General features: G+C 34.6%; 1 protein-coding gene across 2 annotated transcripts in view; it reads left to right on the top strand.

Moving 5' to 3' along the window:
• The first annotated feature begins 483 nt into the window (after window positions 1-483).
• Window positions 484-23,733, top strand: part of LOC141512916 (complement factor H-related protein 3-like) — a 133,607-nt gene continuing 110,357 nt past the window's right edge. Inside the window, exons 1-4 of one of the 2 annotated variants that reach the window (XM_074222278.1) lie at window positions 484-598; window positions 864-1,040; window positions 5,995-6,183; window positions 8,918-9,136. In XM_074222278.1, coding sequence (XP_074078379.1) covers window positions 538-598; window positions 864-1,040; window positions 5,995-6,183; window positions 8,918-9,136 — 646 coding nt within the window. In that variant the 5' untranslated portion in view covers window positions 484-537. The remainder of the gene's footprint in view (window positions 599-863; window positions 1,041-5,994; window positions 6,184-8,917; window positions 9,137-23,733) is intronic. The other variant, XM_074222277.1, reaches the window with a different exon arrangement.

A 23,733-nucleotide genomic window follows, 5' to 3' on the forward strand; every position in this document is an offset into this window, starting at 1 on the left:
GAATGTTAAACACAATTTGAGCATTAATTACTAGGAAGAATATCTGCAGACTCATGATGTTTTAATGGAGAACAGACTGCCTGGAAGTAGGCAGAAGAATCAATAAACTGACAGTAGCCAATGAAAACAAGATTAGAAACCATCAAGCTACTTATGTGCCCTGGCCAAGTCAATTAACTTCTATCAATTTTAATATACTTATTGACAAAATAAGGGAATATATGTCAAGTTCTTTGAAAATGTGAAAGTAATATGCAATTTTTGGTGTTCAGAATTATAAAGGTGTATGGCAGTAGGCAGCAGTTCTATATACAAACATTTTCTGAACCATTGTAACCTTCTGTTGATTAGATGATTTCCACAAATACCTTGCAATGAATTCAGTAGATTACAGGAAGACTTGATAAGGTTTTGTTTACTGATTTTGCACAAGTCTCTGAACTTTGATCTTTGCAAAAAGAAGATGAGAAGCTAATGGAAATAGGATTTAAAGCAAAATTACCAAAAATATCGTGGTCATTTGCATTTGGAAGTACCATGATGATGCACCATCTCATGATCATTTTTATCCTTTGGTCTTCCTACACTGTAGGTCAAGGTAGGCTGAAAATGTAACAAAATTCTCATTTCTTAGAATCATTTGAGAATCTGGACTTGTGGGGAAAATTAAGAAATATATACTATCTCATGGGTTCATTTTATGTTTTACATCCTACTGTATTTCTGTCTCTATTCTTGGAAGAACCAAAGAATGAAAGACATTTGGGCATGAAATAACCAAAGTAAAATCGAAAAATATGAAAAAAAATTCCTTATCTCATAGCTCCATTGGAATAAAGGGATATTTTCCACCTTTTCTTTAGATCCAAAATGTGAAGAGCCACCTGATATAGACTTTGGAGAGAAAGTGAATGATGGAAAAGGAGAATATTATGAAGGTGACAGAGTAAAGTATCAGTGCTCTCCTGGCACTACCCTAATGGGTTCTGAATGGATAGAATGTCATGAAAAGAACTGGACACCTTTGCCAAAATGTTCTGGTAATGAGATTTTTTTTTACTGATTTGACTCTTTGAAGATTGTTAAGTTAATGAAGGATCACCCTTACACTCATATTTTGAGAAAACATATATAAACATGAAGGAAAAAAACTGTAGTAGAACATTTAGTAGAGTGAATAAAGATTTTCTGTATATAAACATAAAACTGATTGTGCATCCTTTTATAATATGCAAAAATAATTTCCATTGCAACAAAATTTCATGGGTTTGCAAATAGAGATCTACATATTTTCTATTGAAATTTTAGCATTTTGGCAAAAATGATACTCTAATTTGAAAACAATGTAATTTGGTAATATCTGTTTTATACACAAGGAAATCCTTAAACAGTAACATTACATAACTCTATATGTTTATCTTCCTTTTACAAATCTTGTAGTTTAGATTGACCTCCATTTTTGTTTTGTACTCAGTTCCATTGAGTGTGTAACATTTTAATGCACATATTTAATGTGTATATATTATCTACAATATTATTTAATGCAATCTATCTTTTTCTTTTTCATTCAATTCATGTCATTTCTTTGAATGGTAAATTGTGAAAATATTACATACACTATGGATCCATAACACATTGAATAGGGGCTGAAAAGTTGAAAAGGTCTTGGAAAGGAATATATTTTGTCATAGCAGGATTACATCCTAGGACCTAAAGTTTGAATTTAACTGCCATGGGAACCTGCCTCTGAGAATTTAGACATTTTAATATAAAAATATTTTGGTGGGTCAAACAAAATCTTTTGAGGAATTGATTTTTTTCTTTGTATGTTTAATCAACAAGAGACATTTAATAAGTTGCTATGTGCTTAATAAATTTCTAAACACAGGACCTATAAATATGAGTGTAAAGAAAGATAGATCATGAACTTAAGAAATTTACATTCTAATGCAGAAAGATAATACATAAACAGAAGCTGAAGGGTTGTGGAATAGGATAACAGTACCTAGTAATTAGATAAAATAGAAAAAGGTTCATCTAGTAAATGAAAGTCAGATTCCCAGAGTCAGAGCTGTATACCTATTCTTCTTCAGAGACTTCAGTGAAGGGAAGTACTGTGAAAGTGTCATAGATTTTGCAATTAAAACTAATCTAGTAGCAGCTAGATGGTGCAGTGGATGGAGCATCAGCCCTGCAGACAGGAGGATATGAATTCAAATCAGGCCTCAGACACTTAATAATTGCCTAGCTAGTGACCTTGGGCAGATCACTTAACTCTATTGTTTTAAATAAATAATTTTTTAAAAATTGTTTTTTAAAAAGAACTAATCCAGGGGGCAGCTAGGTGGCATAGTGGATAAAGCACCCACCCTGGAGTCAGGAGTACCTGGGTTCAAATCCGGTCTCAGACGCTTAATAATTACCTAGCTGTGTGACCTTGGGCAAGCCACTTAACCCGGATTGCCTTGCAAAAACCTAAAACAAAAAGAGCTAATCCAGTCAATCAGTTTGTATGCCTACCAAAATACTGGTGACAATACAGGAAAATGCCACAGCACTATCAGGACTTCATATGACAAATCTGAGCAAATCAAAGACAATTTTATGAACACCTGGAGAGCCTCATCCTTACTGTTTCAAAAGAGGACATGTTTAATAATTCTGGGTGTCTTTAATGCTAGAGTAGGCACAAACTGCCAGTCTTTTAAGGAAGTCTTTGGGAAGACTGGAGTTGGAAACAGCAATAGTCACTTTCTGCTAAGGACTTGTACATCTCATGACTTTCTCATATCAATGTTGTATTCCACTTATCTAAACACAATAAAACTTCAGCCTCATATATCACTTCAAACACACACAAACCTACAATACACAGTGATGCCAAGATTCAGAGGAAATATTTATTTCATCTCCCTTTAATAGAATATATTATCCTCTTTCAGTCCTTAATAATGATTATTCATTCATGTTTACTTTTGTTTGCTCATCTTGACTCCAATGTTTGTACTTCAAAGTTTCTATGCCCTTTATCTGGTACTTTCATCAGAAAAACTTAAATTCTTTTAATTACGTAAAAATTAAAACAGTTGATTTTCTAAGTAAGTTATTCTTTGGTTAAACCTCTATTATCTTCTATAATATTGTATTCTAAATCCTCTGTTTTTTCTGGTGATGATGCTTGTCCTTCATTCTTGAAGAAAATCATGACATCAGCAAAGTGGTGCCGTTATGAACTGAATTCCAGTGAGGTGGGATTGTGTGAAGTCACCAGCCTCACTTTCTTCTCCAGAGCCATTGGGGTTCAGTGGCCAGATATGAATCAAGATGACTGGAGATATCCCTATATGTGAGGGAATCAGAGTTAAGTGACTTGCCCATCATCCCACAGTTCGAGTCAAGTGTCTGGTGTCCAAATACAGCCTCAGGCACCGACACTTAGTAGTTGTATGACCTTAGGCAAATCATTTAACCCTGATTGCCTTGCACTGAGGGTCATATTCGGTTTTCCTGATCCATGTCTGGCCACTGGATCCCGATGACTCTGGAGGAGAAAGTGAGGTTGGTGACTTAGCACAACACCCTCTCACTCAAATCCAATTTATAATGATAGCAGTTGACTAAAGTATAATACTGACTATGGATCTTGAATTATTTCTTTTTCATTTCTTAAATTACCTTTTATTTGATGTAGAATCTTTGAATTTGGGATATAATACTACTTGTAATTTTTACTTTGGTGTTTCTTGGAAAAAGTGACCAATGAATTCTTTCCAATTCTGTATTGTCTAATGATCCTAAGAATTCTGGACAATTTTCCTTTATGATTTCTTGAAATATACTTTCTATTTTTTTGGTCTGAACTTCATATTCAATCCTATTTTCCATTCAGTTATTTTTGCTAGAACATGCAATACATTTTCTTCCCTTTTTTCAAGTCTTGTGACTTTATTTCAACACTTGTCATTACAATGTTAATGTCTCATGGAGTCATTTGTTTCTGTTCAATCAATTCTTATGGCCAGTGAGTTTGCTGTTGTGTATTTACATCTTAATAATAGGTTATTAATTTCCTTTTGAATTTTTTCCATAATCCTTATATCTTTTCAAATTTATTCCTTTTGCATCCTCATTACAGTTATTGAAAAAAAATCTTACTTCATCTCTTCCCCAAATTATCATTGGATTAATGTTCAAGAAATTGTGCTTTTCTTTGAGGTTTTGACTTATAAAGTGTTTTTAAAGTATTCTCCACTTCTAAGTCTCTGTTATGATCATTCCAATTACAGAATAGTTTTGTATGTTAAATTTATTTTTATTTGCTTCCTCTTCCAGTCTACTGTCTGATACCAGAAATTATTATTAGAACCTGGCTTTGTACATGTCTCGTGGAAATGTATAAACTAGACTGATGCTTCTTTGGGTGGAAAGGACTAGCATCAAAGTAGCATAAGCTAAACTAACCCCCAAGAAAAATCACTGCTATGATTATAAAGAGGTAAAAAATCAATACAAATGAATTTCAGAAGCATAAGTCAAACAAAAATAATTTTAAATGATTTTTTAGTTAATCTTATAAAATAAAAATGAGTAATAGATAAGAAAATCAAACTATTATAACACATCAACGTAAAATACATAATGAAAAAATCTATAGAAGACTATTTCTATTAAATGACACTTGTTTGTCAGACACAGACATATGTTATATTTTTTCAAAAAATCAATTCTCTCAAGAAACTGAACTTTTTTCAGTGATGATTTCATCATAACATTTTTGAAAATATAATGAAATTGATAAATATTCACTTGGACCCAAAAATACTTATAACAAATTCAATATTGACAGATTATTAATTGTGGAGTTTTGAACTTGATTAATACTATGAGAATGATTATCACAACCTCTTGTCCAGAGGCTTATCTTTTATGTGTGAGTAATCTGTATTTTGCCACTTATTTTGACTATATATTAGGAATGTCATTTAAAATATAGAATCTTAATCTTTTCTTTGAAAATGGGGAATCTAAGATTCATTCTAGCATTCATATTCTGTGCTTTTGTTGAAATTTCTTTAGACAAGTTGATCCCATGAATTCAGATGAAACATGAAACATGGGTAGAGAAATAAGCAAAACTCTTTCTGCTCATTACATTTGTAATGACCATTTTTAGTATTCTGAAGGAAATGTAACTTTTTATGTTTTATTTAGTTATTAATTTACTGTTCAGATGCCTTAAAATGATAGAAACTTTAACAATAGTTCTGAGTTCCGAATTTTTCCCCTCCCTTTCTTTACTCCCCCTTTCCCCAAGGCAGTAATAAATCTGATATAGGCTACATATACACAATCATGGGATCCAAATATTCATATTAGTCATGTTGTGAAAGAAGAATCAGAACAAAAGGGGAAAAACCATAAGAAAGAAAAAAGCATAAAGCAAATTAAAGAAAGTAAAAATAGTAAGCTTTGCTCTGCATTCAGACTCCATAGTCCTATATCTGGATGTGGATGATATTTTCCATCATGAGCTTTTTGGAATTCTCTTTGATCACTGTGTTGCTGAGAAAAGCTAAATCTATCGTTGCTTATTACCAATGTTGCCCAATGTTCTCTTGGTCCTACTCACTTTACTCAGCATCTGTTCAAGTAAGTTTTTCAGGTTTTCTTGAAATCCTCTGTTCATGCTTTCTTATAGATCAGTTGTATTCCATCATATTAATATTGTACAACTTGGTCAGCCATTCCCCAATTGATGGGTATCCTCTCGATTTTAATTCACTAACAACTACAAAAAGAGTTGGTGTAAATATGTTTGTATATGTAGGTCCTTTGGGATACAGACATGGTAGTGGTATTGTTGGATCAAAGGGTATACACAGTTTTATATTCCTTTGGACATAGTTCTAAATTGCTCAGCAGAATGTTTGTATCTATTCACAAATCCATATAAAATAATGCAATATATTTTAAATTTTTTGTCTCTTCTTTTAGCACCATGTACTGTCACAAAACAAGAGTTAGAAGAAAAAAAACTAGCTTTGTCCAATGGCCAACGTAGATCAGTCATAATTCTAAATAATCAAAGCCTGGAATTTTCTTGTGCTGATGGTTACACCCTCACAAAGCCAAGTTTGAGAACATGTATGGATGGACACATGGATTTCCCAACCTGCATCTTAGGTAAATGTTTAATTTTGTAAATTTTTGTTAGAAATGATTGTTAAGGGGCGGCTAGGTGGCGTAGTGGATAAAGCACCGGCCCTGAAGTCAGGAGTACCTGGGTTCAAATCCGGTCTCAGACACTTAATAATTACCTAGCTGTGTGGCCTTGGGCAAGCCACTTAACCCTGTTTGCCTTACAAAAAAAACCCCTAAAAAACAAAGGAAGAAATGACTGTTAAATAAACTCTTCAACAGAGAGAAAATTTAAAAATAATGTAAGACATCCAAAAATACATATGAAATATAAGGAAGATGATTGTGTTTTCTGGAAGGTTTTTAATCTTTCAGTAGATCACAGGAGCATTGTGGGGGCGGGAGAAGTAGGATTTAGAGATGGAAAGAATGGTATAGAATGAGTACAATATTTACAACTGAGAAAACTGAAGCCACAAAAGTTCAAGTAACTTGTCCAGGACCATATAGCTAGTATGTGCTTGAAAAAGTACTTGAACATCTTTATGATTTAAGTCCAATTCACTGCCTACTAAACTGGATTCAAATCACAGTAACTGACATACAACCTAAATTTTATGACAGAAACTTAAGCCACATCAGTTTAAACAGATGAATTAAATGTAACCTATATTTTAACCTAATGTAATACTATATTATAAGATAAAAAATATTCCAGTATGAAAATAAGTAATAATCAGATCAGGGTGATTAAAGGTTTGAGTATAGAACTAAAGTAGGATGAGAAGGATGCTAAAGAGTATTCAAATTAAGTTATAATGGGAGAAGTTGAAGGATCTGAATGTCTTTACCTTGGAGGATGTGGTAACTGTCTTCTAATATTTGAGTGATTATCATGGGGGAAGAGAGGGAAGATTTATTCTGTGTGATTCTAGCTTACAAATTATAGGTGGAAGATAAACATTGGATAAACAGCAAAGCACTCACAGAATACATGGTGAAGAATGGAAAGTAATGTCAAAGAGATACAGACAGGGAAGTGATAATTAAATTTGGTATGCAGGTCAAGACTACTACATCCTCCTGTATTATCAAGTAAAAACAGCAAGTAGAACAACCCAGAATCCATGGTTTAGATGAGGTATTGACTGAGATGCAAATAGCGCTTTGAGGGGAGTTGGCTGGGCATTTCAAGAGACAAAGGTGAGGAGGAAGTATATTTCAGTCAAGAGAGAGAGACAACCTGTTCAAAGTCTTGTAGATGTGACACAGAATGTTGCATATGGAGCATTTACTTCTCCAGTTTGGCTGGAATGTATGTTACATGACAGCAACTGATATGAAATATTTTGAAATGTATGAGAGAATTATATGATGAAAACTTTATATTTGTAAGCTAAGCACTTATATATTTTTATATTAGAAATGGGGAGCTACTAGAATTACATTCTCAGACCCGTGTATTAGAAAAAACAATTTGGCTGTTGTGTAGAGGATGGGTTGGAGATGAATTGAGAATAAAAATATCCAGGACAATTAAGAAGCTATTGCAATAGTACAGTCTAGGAGTTACAAAGGTGTAAACTAGGATAGTGACCATGTAAGTCTCAGAATAAAGGAATGATAGGAGAAATCTCATGGAAATATCATAAACCAGGAACAGACATTGAATGGATATGTGATGTAGCAGAAAGTGAAATGAGGATGACTCAAAGGTTGGGAACCTGTCTAATTAGAGGGATGGCATCCTCAATTGAAGAAAAGAGTGGGGGAAGGCAGGATGAGTTGTCATGAAATAGAGTATGTTCATTTCTTGATGAATCGAGTCTAAGATATTTCTGTGAAATTTGTCTGGAAATGTGCAGCATACAGTTGATGAGATGGGACTAGAGTAAAGGAGAGAGAGATGAAGGTTAGAAATGTAAATTTGAGAATAGAACTAATTGTACTCAATTATGAAGAGATCAACAGGAATGTTGAGAAAGAGCACAGAAGTTCCTGGACAGTGTTTTGGAAGATGAGATCAGCTAGATACGAGAAGAAAAAAGATAGAGCAAGATAGCAGTGTCATATAGATGAAAATATAAGAGTATGGTGGAAGAGTATAGATATTCTAAAGTATAACATCTCAATATCATATTTGATGACTGATGCAGCCTAACCTTCCTAACTCAATGTCTCTAGTTATTGTAATTTCCTGGCCTACTTTGGATAAGCAACTGTTCTTTAAAGAAAGTTTAGATTGCTATTCATTCATTCATAATGCAAAGAGCTTGGAAGAGTCGAGATAAAATTTTAATATTTCATAGAGAACTGTATCTCTGAGGTGCTCAATGTAGAGGTGAACAATGGGAAAAAACTCATTCTTGAAGTCCTATAGACTTTGTTTGAACCTGGGGTAGATATTTGTAGATTCTCTCTAGGGAAATATTGAAAAGTATTTAATTTACCAATCATCTCATGCATTTAATGGAATCTAAGTACTTAAAGACAAAATAAGGTTGTGTTTATCTTTGCATCATAACTGAATAGTTATTATCCTGTCTGTAATAAACATTTCAAATTATTTTTGGTATTTAAGCAAATTGAAAAATTTTGAAATTTTCTCAAATTATTTCTAGCTTTATGACTCTAAACCAGTAAATATTCTGAGATCAAAAAAATGAAAAGAATGTTTTTATACAATTTTGTATAGTGTTTATTCAAAATAGGAAGCTGAAAATATCCAATTGAATTATTAATAAGGAAAATGCTTTATTTTACTTCACTTTCTCCCAAGTGAGACCTTGTGATTATCCAGAAATTGAAAATGGAAGAATTTATAAGCCATTTTGGCAAAGTGAAGAATATCAGCGAAATTTATTTCCAGCCTCTATTGGAAAAGAGATGCATTTCCATTGCAATGAAAATTATGTACCTACTACTGGACGTTCCTCAACCTTTTGGACATCATTTTCATGTACTGCAGAAGGATGGTCTCCAACACCAAAATGTCTTAGTGAGTATGATTCTTTCAACTATTTGTAGGAGACGCATGTTATAGTAAGTCCCATTTTATATTTGGAAAGTATATAACTTTTCATATCAGTGAGACTTTTTTAATATTTCCATTAAACATTACAGAAGAAATTCTAATCTTCCTGATATATGTTGGATATGATCTATCAGAGCAAAGTTGATTTAAAAAAACAAAATAAATGAACATTACAAAGTCTTAACTCTCTTTATACTAGGGTGTACACTTTCTAAATCATTACCATGGGATGGAATTTGCTGTGTTTAGTTTCATTGAGCTCTTGTATGACTTTCTGCTTCTCTAACTGAGCTTTCTCTTTTTGGATAGTACTTCCTGTTTTCTGGTAATGCTGACCATTCTATGAAACTGCAGCTGGCTTCTTTAGTAGCATTGTCAATTCTAAGCTACCATAGTCTGTTCTCTGTCAGTGTAATCAATTCCTCTATACTTTCTGCTCCTTTAATAGGATTATTTTTTTTCTCATAGCACCACTTATTCTTGGCCAGTATGACTGCCACATTGTATTATATTCTGTCCTTAATTTTTTTTCATTGAAATTTTATTTTGTTTTTACAGTTATATGCTATGGTAGTTTTTCATGATTTAAAAATTTATGAGTTCCACATGTTTTCACCACCCTCCCTTCCTTTTTCAATCCATGGCAGAGATCAGTCTGGTAAAGTTTTACATGTACATTCATGCTAAACATATTTACATATTAGTAATGACGCTAAAGAGGAATTAGAACTAAGGGTAAAGAGAAATCCACAAGAAAGGAAGGAAAAACATAAAAGAAGTTTTGAAAAAGTGAACATAGTATGCATTCAGACTCTGAAGTATTTTCCTCTGGTTATTGATGGCATTGCTCAACGCAGGTCTCTCAGGATTGTCCTTAATCTCTGAATTGCTGACAGGAGCTGCATCCATTATAATTCATCTTCTCACAAAGTTGTTGTTAATGTCTACAATGTTCTATTGGTTCTTCTGGGATAGACCCAAGATGGTGGTGTGAAGATAACATGCTCCCAGAGTTTTTCCTACACCTCAAATGAAGCCTCTACACAAACATTAAAGCAACAGATTACACCAAAAAAAAAAAGTGAAACAAGAGCTCAACTCTAAATTCAATGGACAAACTTCAATGAAGATCTGGGGTTGTTTTTTTTGGGGGGAAGGGGGAGGGGGGAGAAGGAGAAATAGACCCATTAGGCAGGAGTGCAGGAAAGCAACAAAACAGCAGCCCAGGTTCTAGCAGTTAGATAGCAAGTTGACGAAGAAATTCCTATCCCTAGACAAAGTCTGAGGCCTGGGAACACTGGGACAAGACAGAACTGGTTGGGAAGAAACCACTGAATAAGCAAAGCCTGGGCAAAAAGGAGGAAACAAACTTTTGTGTAGGCAACACCTGGGTTACATAGTCAACACTTTGGCATGTGATAAACCAGGAAGCAGACCCCAGGCCCTGTATAATAAGTTTGGAACTATACTCCCTATACCCTAGGAGCAGAGTTCAATGATCAAAATTATCAAAAAGAAATGAGGCGGGGGGGGGGGGGGGGGGGGGGGGGGGGGGGGCACGGAGCCAAGATGGCAACATGAAGGGATCGAGTCTTAGGAGCTCTCTGATAAAACCTCATAAGCTAAGGACTCTAACTAAACTTTTGAGAGACAGAACCCACAGAGGGACCCAGTGAGGCAGTTCTCCTACTCAAGGTAACCTGGAAAAGAGCAGGAAGGCTCTGCTCCCCGGGATTGGAGAGGTGGCCGGCCAGAGGGGTGGCCCGCCAGAGCAAAAGAACTTCAGCCTCCCGGAGGAAGACCCAGTGCGCTGGGAGCTGCGGCTCACAGCAGCGGGGGAGTCTCCTGAGCTGCACCCCGGGGAGCACCAGCACAAAGTGGGGGAACAGCGGGGGACCTCTGCCAGAGCGAGCACATGGAGCCCAGCCCTCAGGGCACACAGCCAGCAGCTTGGTATTTCAGCAGCCCAAATCCAGGAACAGAAGCAGGTGGAGCTGGTAAGCAGGAGCCCCCAGGGCATGAGTCAATTGAGCTGAGGGAGGGGAGTGAAGAGAGAGAGAGAGACTGCTGAGCTCTGTCCTCTGCCCCTGGAACAGGACTCTGGGGCTCTGACCACATTCAGATCCTGATCCCAGTCTAGGCCCCCCCATAGAACAGCAGCCCCCCCCCACCTCAGCCCCGTGGCGGGGGGGGGCACTTCTGGTCATTCACAGACCAGGAGGGAGGACAGAACCTCACACACTGAGACCCTTGTGGGAGTGTCCCAAAAGCTCAGGAAGCACCCAAAACAAAACAGGCTTAGGCTGGGAAAATGAACAAGCAAAGAAATAAGAGGAAGACCATTGAGAAATATTTTGCAAATGAGCCCAAGAAGGATCAAAATACTCAGTCTGAAGATAAGGAAGCACAAGCTCCTGCATCTAAAGACTCCAAGAAAAACAGAAATTGGGCTCTGGCTATGATAGAGCTCAAAAAAGACTTTGAAAATCAAATGAGGGAGTTGGAAGGAAAACTGGGAAAAGAAAGGAGAGAGATGCAGGAAAAACATGAAAATGAAGTCAGCAGCTTAGTCAAGGAAATCCAAAAAAATGCTGAAGAAAATAGCATGCTAAAAAACAGCTTAAGTCAAATGGATAAAACAGTTCAAAAAGTTATTGAGGAGAAGAATGCTTTAAAAAGAAAAATTGGCCAGATGGAAAAAAGACATAAGAAAGCTCTCTGAGGAGAATAAATCCTTCAGACAAAGAATAGAATTCAGGGAGATAGATGAATTTACTAGAAATCAGGAATCAATACTTCAAAACCAAAAAAAGAAAAATTAGAAGAAAATGTGAAATATCTCATTGAAAAAACAACTGATAGGGAAAACAGACTTAGGAAAGATAATTTGAAAATTATTGGAATACCTGAAAGTCATGATCAGGAAAAGAGCCTTGACATCATTTTCAAAGAATTACTACAGGAAAATTGCCCTGATATTCTAGAAACAGAGGGCAAAATAGAAATGGAGAGAATCCACTGATCCCCCCAAGAAACAGATGCCAAAAAACCAACCCCTAGAAATATTATAGCCAAGTTCCAGAACTCCCAAGTCAAAGAGAAAATATTACAAGCAGCCAGAAGGACACAGTTCAAATATCGTGGAGCTGCAGTCAGGATCACTCAGGACTTAGCAGCATCTACATTGGAAGCTTGTAGGGCTTGGAATACAATATACCAGAAGGCAAAAGAGCTTAGAATGCAGCCAAGAATGAACTACCCAGAAAGGCTGAATGTCCTCTTCCAGGGAAAAAGATGGACTTTCAATGAACCAGGGGAATTTCAAATGTTCCTTTTGGAATGGACAGAGCTGAACAGAATGTTTGATCTTCAGATACAGGACTCAGGTGAAGCATGGAGATTAGAGGAGAGGGGGGAAATATGAGGGACTTAATGAGGATGAACTGCATGTGTAGAAAAATGATACTGATAATATTCATATGAACCATCTCAGTTAATAGAGCAGGTAGAGGGAACTTTTATAGTTGAAGCACAGGAGAAAGCTGAATTTGAAGATAAAATATGGTGTAAAAATGGAGTCAAAAGGAAAAAAAGGGAAATGGAAAGGGAGAAAGAAAAAGGAGAAGGGGAATAGTCCAAGATATTTCACGTAAGATTTTTTTTTTATTACAATGAGCTATTGCAATGATATAGAAGGGGGGAGGCAAGGGTGAATGAGGGAAGCTTTGCTCTCATCAGAGATGGCTAGGAGAGGAAACAGCAAATATACTCAATGGGGTATAGACATCTGGAGTAAGAAGGAGAGAGGGGGGAGCAGGGGGAAGGGGTGGGGATGTGAATAAAGGAGGAGAGGATGGACCATGGGGGGACAGTGTTCAGATATAATACATTTTCTTTTTTACTTCTTGCAAGGGGCTGGGATTGGATGGCATGCCCAGGAACATAGGGCCAGGTGGATTCTGGGCCTAAGGGGTGGTATGGGGGCTCAGGGCTTCTTGGCCCCAGGACCAGGGATCTGTCTGCTGCCCCACTCAGTGACCCTACAGCAGAGTCAGAGTGAAAGGAGAGAGAAAATATAGTACACGGTAGTGGAGAAATAAGAAAGGAGGGAGTTGCGATCAGCAATGGCAACATTGGAAAAATATGGAAGTAACTTTTGTGATGCTTATCATAAAGAATGTGATCAACTCATGACAGAGTTGATGGTGTTGGAACAAAGACTGAAGCACATTTTTTATTATTATTTGGGGAAGGGTGCAGGGCAAGTGGGGCTGGGTGGCCTGTCTGGAGCCACATCTCAGAATGATCTTTGGGTGTCTGAGGTCGGATTCGGACCCAGGTGCTCCTGGCTCAAGGGCCAATGCTCTGTTTGCCACCCAGCCACCCCTACTATTATTACTACTTTATTTTATTTTATTTTAGGGTGTATTTTTTTCTTCTTTTCGGTTTTTGCAGGGCAGTGGGGATCAGGTGGTTTGCATGTCACATGGCTGGGTGATTATTGAGTTTACGAGGTTGGATATGGACTCGGGTGCTCATGGCTCCAGGCCTGGTGCTTTGTCCATTGTGCCATCTGGCCATACCTACAATTATTACTATTATTTTTTTTAATTTTAATTTTTTTTCTCTCCCCTTTACTTTTTCACCCAAGCAAGTCTATCTATATTCATGGGGGGGAGGGGTATTTTGTTTACTTGTAAACAAGTATATTTTATTAATGTAAAAAAAAACCATTTGTACAAAATGAGAATAAAAAGAATTAGAAAAAAAAAGGGAATGGGTGGGCGGCTAGGTGGCATAGTGGATGGAGCACTGACCCTGGGGTCAGGAGTACCTGAGTTTAAATCCGGCCTCAGATACTTAATGATGACCTAGCTGTGTGTCCTTGGGCAAGTCACCTAACCCCATTGCCTTGCAAAAACTTTAAAAAAGGGGGGGGGGGGATAGGCTAGGGGCAGCTAGGGGGCACAATGGACCAAGCATTGACCCTGGAGTCAGGAGTCCCTGAGTTCAAATCTGGCCTCAGACACTTAATGGTTGCCTAGCTGTGTGACCTTGGGCAAGTCACTTAACCCCATTGCCTTAAATAAATAATTTTTTTAATTTTTAATAAAAAAATGATTGAAGCTTAGGAAATAAAATGTAGACATAATCCAAACAAAATTAAAAATAATTAATTATATGATGGTGCTTAGGAAGAATTGAAATAGGAAAGAAACTAGACTTACTACAACTAGAAAGGTATGATTATTCAGGCATGAGACTATCATAGTGGGTCTGTCAAGTAAAGGAAAAAGTGGAAATTTGTTTTGCTTCAATATACATGTCTTTGTTTTTCTTTCTTTCTCATTTAGGGAGTTAGAGGAGGTATATTTTCACTGAATAAAGACAAAAATTAAGGACAACTAGGTGGTGCAGTGGATAGATCCCTGGCCCTGGAATCAGGAGGACTTCAGTTCAGTCACTTGATACTTACTGGCTGTGTGACCCTGGGCAAGTCACTTAACCCTGTTCACCTTGCCAAAAAAAAGAATTAAATATAACTTTTAAAAAACAAAGAAAAGAATCAAGAAATTATAAGTGCAGAATCATTAGTCCTTGATGATAAAAGTTAGGAGTCAAAGATTAAGCAAACATTTGTATAAACACTGATTGTCTACAAAGCACTAAGTTAGGTACTTAGGGAAAAATAAAATATAGGGCCCTTGCCAAGGCTAGTAGAAATAATTGACAATTACACAAGTAATCAAAAAAAAAAATAAAACTTGATAAGTACCTAAAAAAAAATGAGAACTAACCACAGAAAACTACTAATCAGATTGAGATGATAAAAATGCCATCTCAGAAGAAGAAAATAGTTAAAAATTGTCTACATGGGAAGTCTCAAAGGAATTTATTAATTGAACTCAAATCCAAAATCTCATGGAAGACCTTAATAATATTTTTAAAACCAAAGAAGAGAAGAAGAAAAGTGGAAAAAATAAATGTGAGCCATTATGGAAGAATTATGAAAAATTGACCAAATAAATTAACTCCTTTAGAAATAGAAAAATCAATTTGAATAAAGAATATAACTCATCAAAAAATAAAATTAACCAAATGGAAAAAGAAAAAAAAAAACTCATTTCAAAATAAAATTAACCAACTATAAAAGGAAACCCAAAAGCTAACTGAAGAAAATAAAACCTTAAAAATAGAATTGGACAAATAAAGACCGAATCAAATCAAATGGCTGCAAAAAAAAGAAGAAAATGTAAAAAGCCTTATATCCAGGAGAAATAATTTATGAATTGTTGGTCTACCTGAAAACTTAGATAAAAAAGAGCCTGGAAAATATCTTTACATGAAAATTTTTGGGGAAAAGAAGAAATAGAGACCAGCTGGTGGAAGAGCAATAAAGCAGCTATACATCAGCACAGGTCCCAAAAGCACAGGACCCAACCCAGCACAGGTTGGACGGAAACCCAGGAATTTATCATAGAAAATTGTCCTAATATACTAGATCAAGAAGACAAAATAGTCCCAGGAAAGAATCCATCAATCTCCTCCAAAAAGAGAAACCAGAATAGAAACATCAAGGAATATCATAATCAAATTCCAGAATTCTTAACTAAAGGAGAAAATACTGCAAGTAGCTAAAAAAGAATCAATTTAAATACAAAGAAAGCATAATCAGAAATACACAAGACTTATCAACCTTAACAGTTAAGAATAGGAGAGTCTGGAATATTTTCTGCAGCAAAGAACTTTGGATTAAAACCAAAAATTTTTTACCCTGAAAAAATTCAGCATATTTTTTCAGTGGGAAAGATGGATTTTCAATGAAACAGAAGACTTCCAAAATTCTCTGATAAAATGAACAGAACTGAAGAGAAAATTTTATCTTCAAATTAAGACTTGGGAGATACATAAAAAAAGGTAAATGGAAAGGGGGAAAAATCATTCTTGTCAAGAACATTAAACTCTGGAGTGGCTAGGTGGCACAGTGGATGAAGCACTGGCCCTGGAGTCAGGAGTACCTGAGTTCAAATCCAGCCTCAGACACTTAATCATTACCTAGCTTTGTGGCCTTGGGCAAGCCACTTAACTCCATTTGCCTTGCAAAAAATATTAAACTGCATACATTCCTATAAGGAAAGAAAACACTTGTAACTCTTAAGTACTATATTTCTCTCAGGATAGTTAAAGCGTTGGAAATACATAAAGGAATTGTACTGAGAGGAAATGAGTGTGATATTGAATGTGATATGAGACATGAGTGTGATATTTCCTACATAGACAGAGGGAGAAAGAGAATTTAGAGACTCTATACAGAATTTTAGAGACTCCATGCATAATTAAATTGCAAAATGACCTTACTTTCCTAGATACTTTAGTTAAGGATGTTTGTAGTAAAATTGGGTCAGAGGGAGACTAAACTTAGAAGGGTTGGACATAAATAGATTAGGAAGTGACATTTCCTAAATACAAACTTTAGTAAAGCAGGATTACAGTGCTATGGTTGGAGAACTAAAGGGACAAAGGGAGAGACTGTACTTAGAGGGTCTGGACAAGACAAGATCCAGAAGAATTTTTGTTTTCTTGATGTTTTAGCTACAATTAGAGGGAGGGTATTTGAAGGAGGCAGATCATGAAAAGATTTGACTTTGTATGGTGCTTTGGCTCATAACGATTATGTGTCCATGTGATTTATGACTCTTGAGAAGTGTATTTCTAATGAGAAAGAAGCAGGGAGTATACTTTGTGACTATGAGGCAATGCTGCTTATCAATCAATCAAAGTCTGAGAACAGATAAATGGAGTATATCTTGACAAAGGAGTTGTAAGTACAAGATAATGCTAAAGTAATAAAGATATAAAATGAAGGGCTATACTAGGAAAAGACTGGTATTAGTGGGAAAATAGCACCAGGTGAAAGGCAGGAAAAACCTTTTATAGTAGACAAAAAAAAGGGGAGCTTGTAAATACTGAGTAAATTCTACTTTCAATAGATTTGTCCCAGAGAAGATATAACATACATTCACAATTGGGTATAAAAATTTATCCTACTGTACAGGGAAGTAGAGGGGAAAGGAAAAGACAGGGGAAGGAGGGACTGATAAACGGGAAGGCAAAGGTAAAAAAGTAAAGAAGTTAAAATTTTTAAAAAACCATTAAAGGGGAGAGGGAATAAAACACTGGTGGGGAAAAATAAGTTTAAAGGAAAGAGAAAGGTATAAATTAGGAAAGATAGCACAGTGAGAATATAAAATTGGGAATTTTAATTGAAAATATAAATGAGATTAATTTTCCTATAAAATGGAAGAGCTTAGAAGAATATATTAAAAACCAGAATCCTACAATATATTATTTACAAGAAGCAAATTGGAAGCAGAGTTGCACAGAGAGGGTAAAGGTAAAAGGCTGGAATAAAACATGTTATGCTTCAGCAGAAGTAAAAACAAATCAAGCTATTCTGATCTCAGACAAAGTGAAAGGAAAAATGAGTATCACTAAATGGAACAAGGAAGGAAACTACATTTTCTTAAAAGGCACTATAGGCATTATTAATATGAAATATATTATTATTGATTTAATTAAACATATATGCACCAAATAGAATAGATCCAACTTCTTAGAGGAGAAATAGAACAAAATCCCACTTTCGCAATTAGATAAATATAACCACAAAATAAACTAGAAGGAAAGTAAGTAGGTGAAAAAAATCTTAGAAAAACTAGATATAATAAACTTCTGGAGAAAACTGAATGGAAATAGAAAAGAATATACCTTTTTCTCTGCAGTATATGGCACCTATAGCAAAAATGACAATATACTCAGTCATAAAAGCCTTACAATTAGATGCAGAATGGCAGAAATTTCAGATGCATGCTATTCAGATCATGGTGCAATAAAAATAGTTTGCAATAAAGGACCACAAAAACATAAAAATCAATGGAAAGTAAATAACCTAATTGTAAAGAATAAATGGATCAAACAACAAATCATAAAAAGTATCATTTCATCCAAGAAAGTGGCAACAATGAAATACCATACCAAAATTAATGGGATGCAGCCAAAGCAGTTTTAGGAGAAATTTTATATCCCTAAATGCTTATATGAATAAAATAGAGAAAGAAAAAGTCAATGAGTTGGGGATATAACTAAAATAGCTAGAAAAAGAACAAATTAAAAATTCCCAATTAAATACAACATTAGAAATTCTGAAAATTAAAGGATAGATTAATAAAACTGAAAACATGAAAGCCATTGACCTACTAAATATAACTAAAGGTTAGTTTTATGAAAAAATAGATAAGGTAAACCTTTGATTAATCTAATAATAAAAAGGAGAAATAGCAAATTGCCAGTATCAGAAATGAAAAGGGTGAACTCACCACCAAAGAAGAAGAAATTAAAAATTATAATTTAGAGCTACTTTGTCCTACTGTATGCCAATAAATTTGACAACCTGAGTGAAATGGATGAATATTTACAAAAATACAAACTACTCAGATTAACAGAAGAGGAAAAAAATACTTAACTCCATTTCAGAAAAAGAAATTGAAGAAACCATCAATAAACTCTTTAAGAAATAGTCTCCAAGTCCAGATGAATTTGAAAGTGAATTCTATCAAACATTTAAGGATCAATTAAGTCCAATTCTACATAAATTAATTTAAAAAGTAGAAGAAGTTCTGTTAAATTCTTTTTATGGTACCAATACAGCATTGATACATGTACTAAGAAGACTCAAAACAGACACAAATCTCCTTAATGCACATTGATGCAAAAACTCTAAAAAATTTTAGCCAAGAGATTGCAAGTTATACCATGATCAGGTGAGATTTATACCAAGTAGGCAGGGATATTCAGAATTAGGATAACACTCAATATAATTGAACATATTAATAAAAACCAACAGAAATCATTACCTCAATAGATGCTGAAAAACCTTTGATAAAATACAATTTTCATTCCTATTAAAAATACTAGAATAAATGGAGATTTACATAAAATAATAAACAATATGTATAAAGTCATAAACAAATATTTTTATGAATTGGGGATAAATTAGAAGCATTTCCACTAATATCTAGGGAGAAACAAGTATGCCCATTATCACCATTACTATTTAATAAATTAGAAATACGAGCTTTAGCAATGGGAGAAAAAAAAGAAATTGAAGGAATTAAAATTGTCAATGAGAAAGAAAAACTTGCAGTCTTTTCAGAGTATATGATAATATACTTACAGGACCATAGAAAAGGAACAAAAACTACTTGAAACAATTAACAACATCAGCAAAGTAGCGGGATATAAAATAAATCCACGTAAATCATCAGAATTTCTATATATATATGAACAACAAAACTCAAAAGGCAAGAGATAGAAAGAGAAATTTTGTTTCAAATTAACTGTAGAGGGCCAGTTAGGTGGCACAATGGATAGAGCACTGTCCATGGAGTCAGGAAGAGCAGAGTTCAACTGTGCCCTCAAACATTTAATAATTGCCTAGCTGTATGACCTTGAACAAGTCATTTAATACCATTGCCTTAAATAATTAAAATTTAAAAAAATAAAGTTAATTGTAGACAACATAAAATACTTGGAACTCTACATCCCAAGACAAACCAAAGACAAATTGTGTAAGGAGACAAATAAAGTCAGATCTGAACAATTAGTGAAGCATCAATTATTCATGGTTAGGTCAAACTAATATAATGAAAATGATAATTCTACCCAAATTAAATTACTTATTCATTGTCATACCAATCAGACTGCCAAATAACTATTTTATAGAGATAGAATAAATAGTATCAAAATACATATGGAGCAAAAAATGTCAAGAATATCAAAGGAACTTATGAAAAAATGCAAAGAAAGGTGGCCTAGTTTTACCCGATGTAAAACTCTACTACAGTGGCAGTCATCAAAACTGCCTGGTACTAATTAGAAATATAGTAAAGGACCAGTGGATTAGAATAGGAACAAAAGAAGCAGTAGATATGACTATAGTAATCTATTGTTGTATAAACCCAAAGACATTAGCTTATGGAACAAGAACTCACTATTCCACAAAAACTATTAGGAAAACTAGAAAACAGTATGGCAAAAACTCAGCATAGGCCAACATCACGCACCATATAACCAAATAAGGTTAGAATAGGTACAGGATTAGACTTCAGCAGTCCATTGATCTAGAACTGTATTAGACTAGATATGGACTATATTATGACCATCCAGAGGAAGAAAAATAAAACAAAACAAAACACACAAAAAAGCTCCAACACTTCAGAATATAATGAACACTTTATAAAAATTTTCTCTTATGTATCTCTTTCCTTTAATCCTAACTCCTCATACAGAAAATTACTAATCTGTAAACATGTTTACGAAAATATGTATGTACATTGCTAACCTGACTGTCACTTAAGGGAGGGGGGTGGGAAAGAAGGATGGAAGGAAATTTTGTAACTTAATAATATACATGTGCAAATCGATTAAAATAAATAATTTAAAAATTTTTTTTAAATAGGCACAGGATTTTGACATAAAGGGTGATACTATAGACCAAATAACAGATCAAGAAGTACTCTGTCGGATAGATAGATATAGATATCAATATTGATATCGATATCGATATCGATACAGATACAGATACAACCCTCCTAAATCTTACTCTAGAGATACTTTTTAAAAGTTTCTCCCTTATTCTGTCCTTTAATGGTCTTATTTCTTTATAAGTTTATAAAACTTTTATTCCATTTATGTCATTTTTCCCTCTTTAATGCAGATCTCATGAAAGGAAGGTTTCAACACCACCAGCCCTCCACTCCTATCTTATTCTAGGAAGACTATATCAATCTTCCTTTCACAAAGCATTTTTAATGAGATATATCTCCCTTTTACCCTTTCCTACCCAATTTTGCTTTAGAATCACCACATCACACATAATTCAGTCCCAATTTTTCTTTCAAAATATCCTAGTAATGATGAATGTCTTAAGAATACTGTTAACTTTTTATATCCAAAAAATAAAGTTGACTTTAATGAGTCCCTTATAATTAGTATTTAATGTTTTTCTTATAGTTCTTCTGATCTTTATATTTAATGTTACATTGACTTCTGATCTTGTTACAACCTAAAATATTTTAGTTAATTAAATGTCCTTCCTTTTGCTTTTTTATTTTTCAGGATAACAATTAAATTTACTTGTTCACAATGTCAGCTCATTTACAATTTGATAGTTAATGATCCTAGACCTCCCATCTTTTAGTGTGGAAGCTGCTAGGTCTTATGAAATCCTGATTGTTTCTCTACATTATTTAAATTATTTGTTTTATTCCTTGCAATATTTTCTCCTTAACTTTAGTGTTTTGGAATTTGGCTATGTATGACATTTCTATAAATTATTCTCTGTTTTATTTTATTTTTATTGATGCTTTACTTTTCCAAATACATACATAAAAAGTTTTTTTTAACATTTTTAACATTCATCCATATGCTTATGTATATTTTAAGTTACAAAATTTCCTTCCACCCTCCTTTCCCACCCCCTTTCTGTCCATGGCAAATAGTCAGGTTAATTTTATATTTACATATGTGTGTTAAGCATGTTTACAGGTTAGTCATTTTCAGCACGAAAAATTAGGATTAAGGGAAAGAAATACATGAGATTGTTTTTTGAAAAGTGAATGGTCCTCAGATTCTGAAGGATTTTGTTTTGTTTTGTTTTTGTTTTTCTTCCTCTTGATGGGGATAGCATTGCCCATAGCCAAACTAATAGAGTGTCTTAGTTCTCTCAACTGCTGAGAGGAGCTGCATCCATCAGGGTTGATCATCGCACAATGTTGTTGTTAATGTGTACAATATTCTCTTGGTTCTGCTCCCTTCACTGAGCATTGTATCCTGTAATTCTTTCCAAGCTTCTCTAGATCTGACCATTTATTATTTCTTATATAGAACAATAACATTCCATAGTTCATGTACTATAATTTGTTTAGCCTTCCCCAATTGATGGACATCCCCTCAATTTCCAATTCTTTACCACTACAAAAAGAGCTGCTATGAATATTTTGGAACATAAGGGACTTTTCCCATTTGTTTTATTTCTTCTAGATATAAACCTAGAATTGGAATTTCTGGGTCAAAGGGTATAAATAGCTTTTTTTTGCTCTTTGGGCATAATTCCATAATGTTCTCCAGAATGGTTGAATCACTTCACAAACCCACCAGCATTGTATGAATGTCTCAACCTCCCCCCATCTATTCAACATTGATAATAATTTTCTCATTTTTCATCATCTTAGCCAATATGTGAGGTGATACCTATAAATATAGCTTTAATTTCTTCATTTGAAAAACTGTCCATTTATATACTTTTATCTGTAAGTTATTCTCCTGATATCACATCAAGTGATGAATTTTAGCTTTCTTTTTTCTATTTTTGCTTTATCATCTTGTTCTTGATAGCTTGATGATTTAATATTTTTCCTTTATTTTTGAAGATCATGGCATCAGGGAGATGATGTGATGACCATCAGATGAATTGGGCTTGAGTAAGGGAGGGGTTGTGCTAATTTACCAGTATCACTTTCTCCTCTGGAGTCATCTAGGACAAATACCCAATAAGAATCAGGATGACTGGAAATAGCCCTGGATATAAAACAAGCAGGGTTAAGTGACTTGCCCAAGGTCACAGAGCTAGTGCGTGGCAAGTGTCTGAGGTATGATTTGAATTTCCATCCTACTCCAAGGAGACAGTGCTCTATCCACTGTACCACCTACCTGCTCACCTCTTCTTTTAGAACTTATTCCTTAATAATTTCTTGTAATATTGCACTAATATTCTTTTTTGACTATGACTTTTATGTAGCGTGATAGTTCTTACATTGTATCTTCTTACATTGTATCTGTTCTCCAGATGAGTTGTTTTTCTAATAAGATGTTTCAGATTCTAGTCTACTTTTCTTTTTTCTGGTTTTATTATTTCTTGCTGTCTTATCATTCTATTCCTCTTGTCCATTCTTAGTTGTCCAGGAGTTATTTCCTTCCTTCCTTCTTATCATAATTTTATTGAATAGTTTTTATTTTTTGCAATTTTTCATCAATCTCTCTTATTTGATTTTTAAATTCCTTTTTTTAAACTCTTTCAAGGACTCCGTAGTTTGTGGTCAATTAATGTTAGTCTTTGGAGCAGGAGTAGTTTTTAACCTCACTATCATCCTCTCAACATGAATCCAGACCTTCCTTTTCACTACAGTAGCTGTCTAGGATCAAGTTTGTTTCCCTTTGCTTATTTGGTTTTATCTTACTTTTAACAGTTAATGTAATACGGTTTATATTCTGAATTGAGGGTAATAATATCCTAGACCTCAGGTCCTCTTATTTTTATTTTCTTATTTCTTTCTTTGGACCCAACTTCAGGCAACCTTCTCTTCCCCTAAATCAAAGTTAGGGCATCCAACCATGCTGTGTCCAAAATATTCTTGCTCCTTACTGTAGCAGACCTACTAGGCATGTGCTCCTTACTCCTCACCCACAACCACAACTTAGGAACCCTTCAGGTAAGCACTGCT

The sequence above is a fragment of the Macrotis lagotis genome, chromosome 2, assembly GCF_037893015.1.
Source record: "Macrotis lagotis isolate mMagLag1 chromosome 2, bilby.v1.9.chrom.fasta, whole genome shotgun sequence".
NCBI classification, from domain to species: domain Eukaryota; kingdom Metazoa; phylum Chordata; class Mammalia; order Peramelemorphia; family Peramelidae; genus Macrotis; species Macrotis lagotis.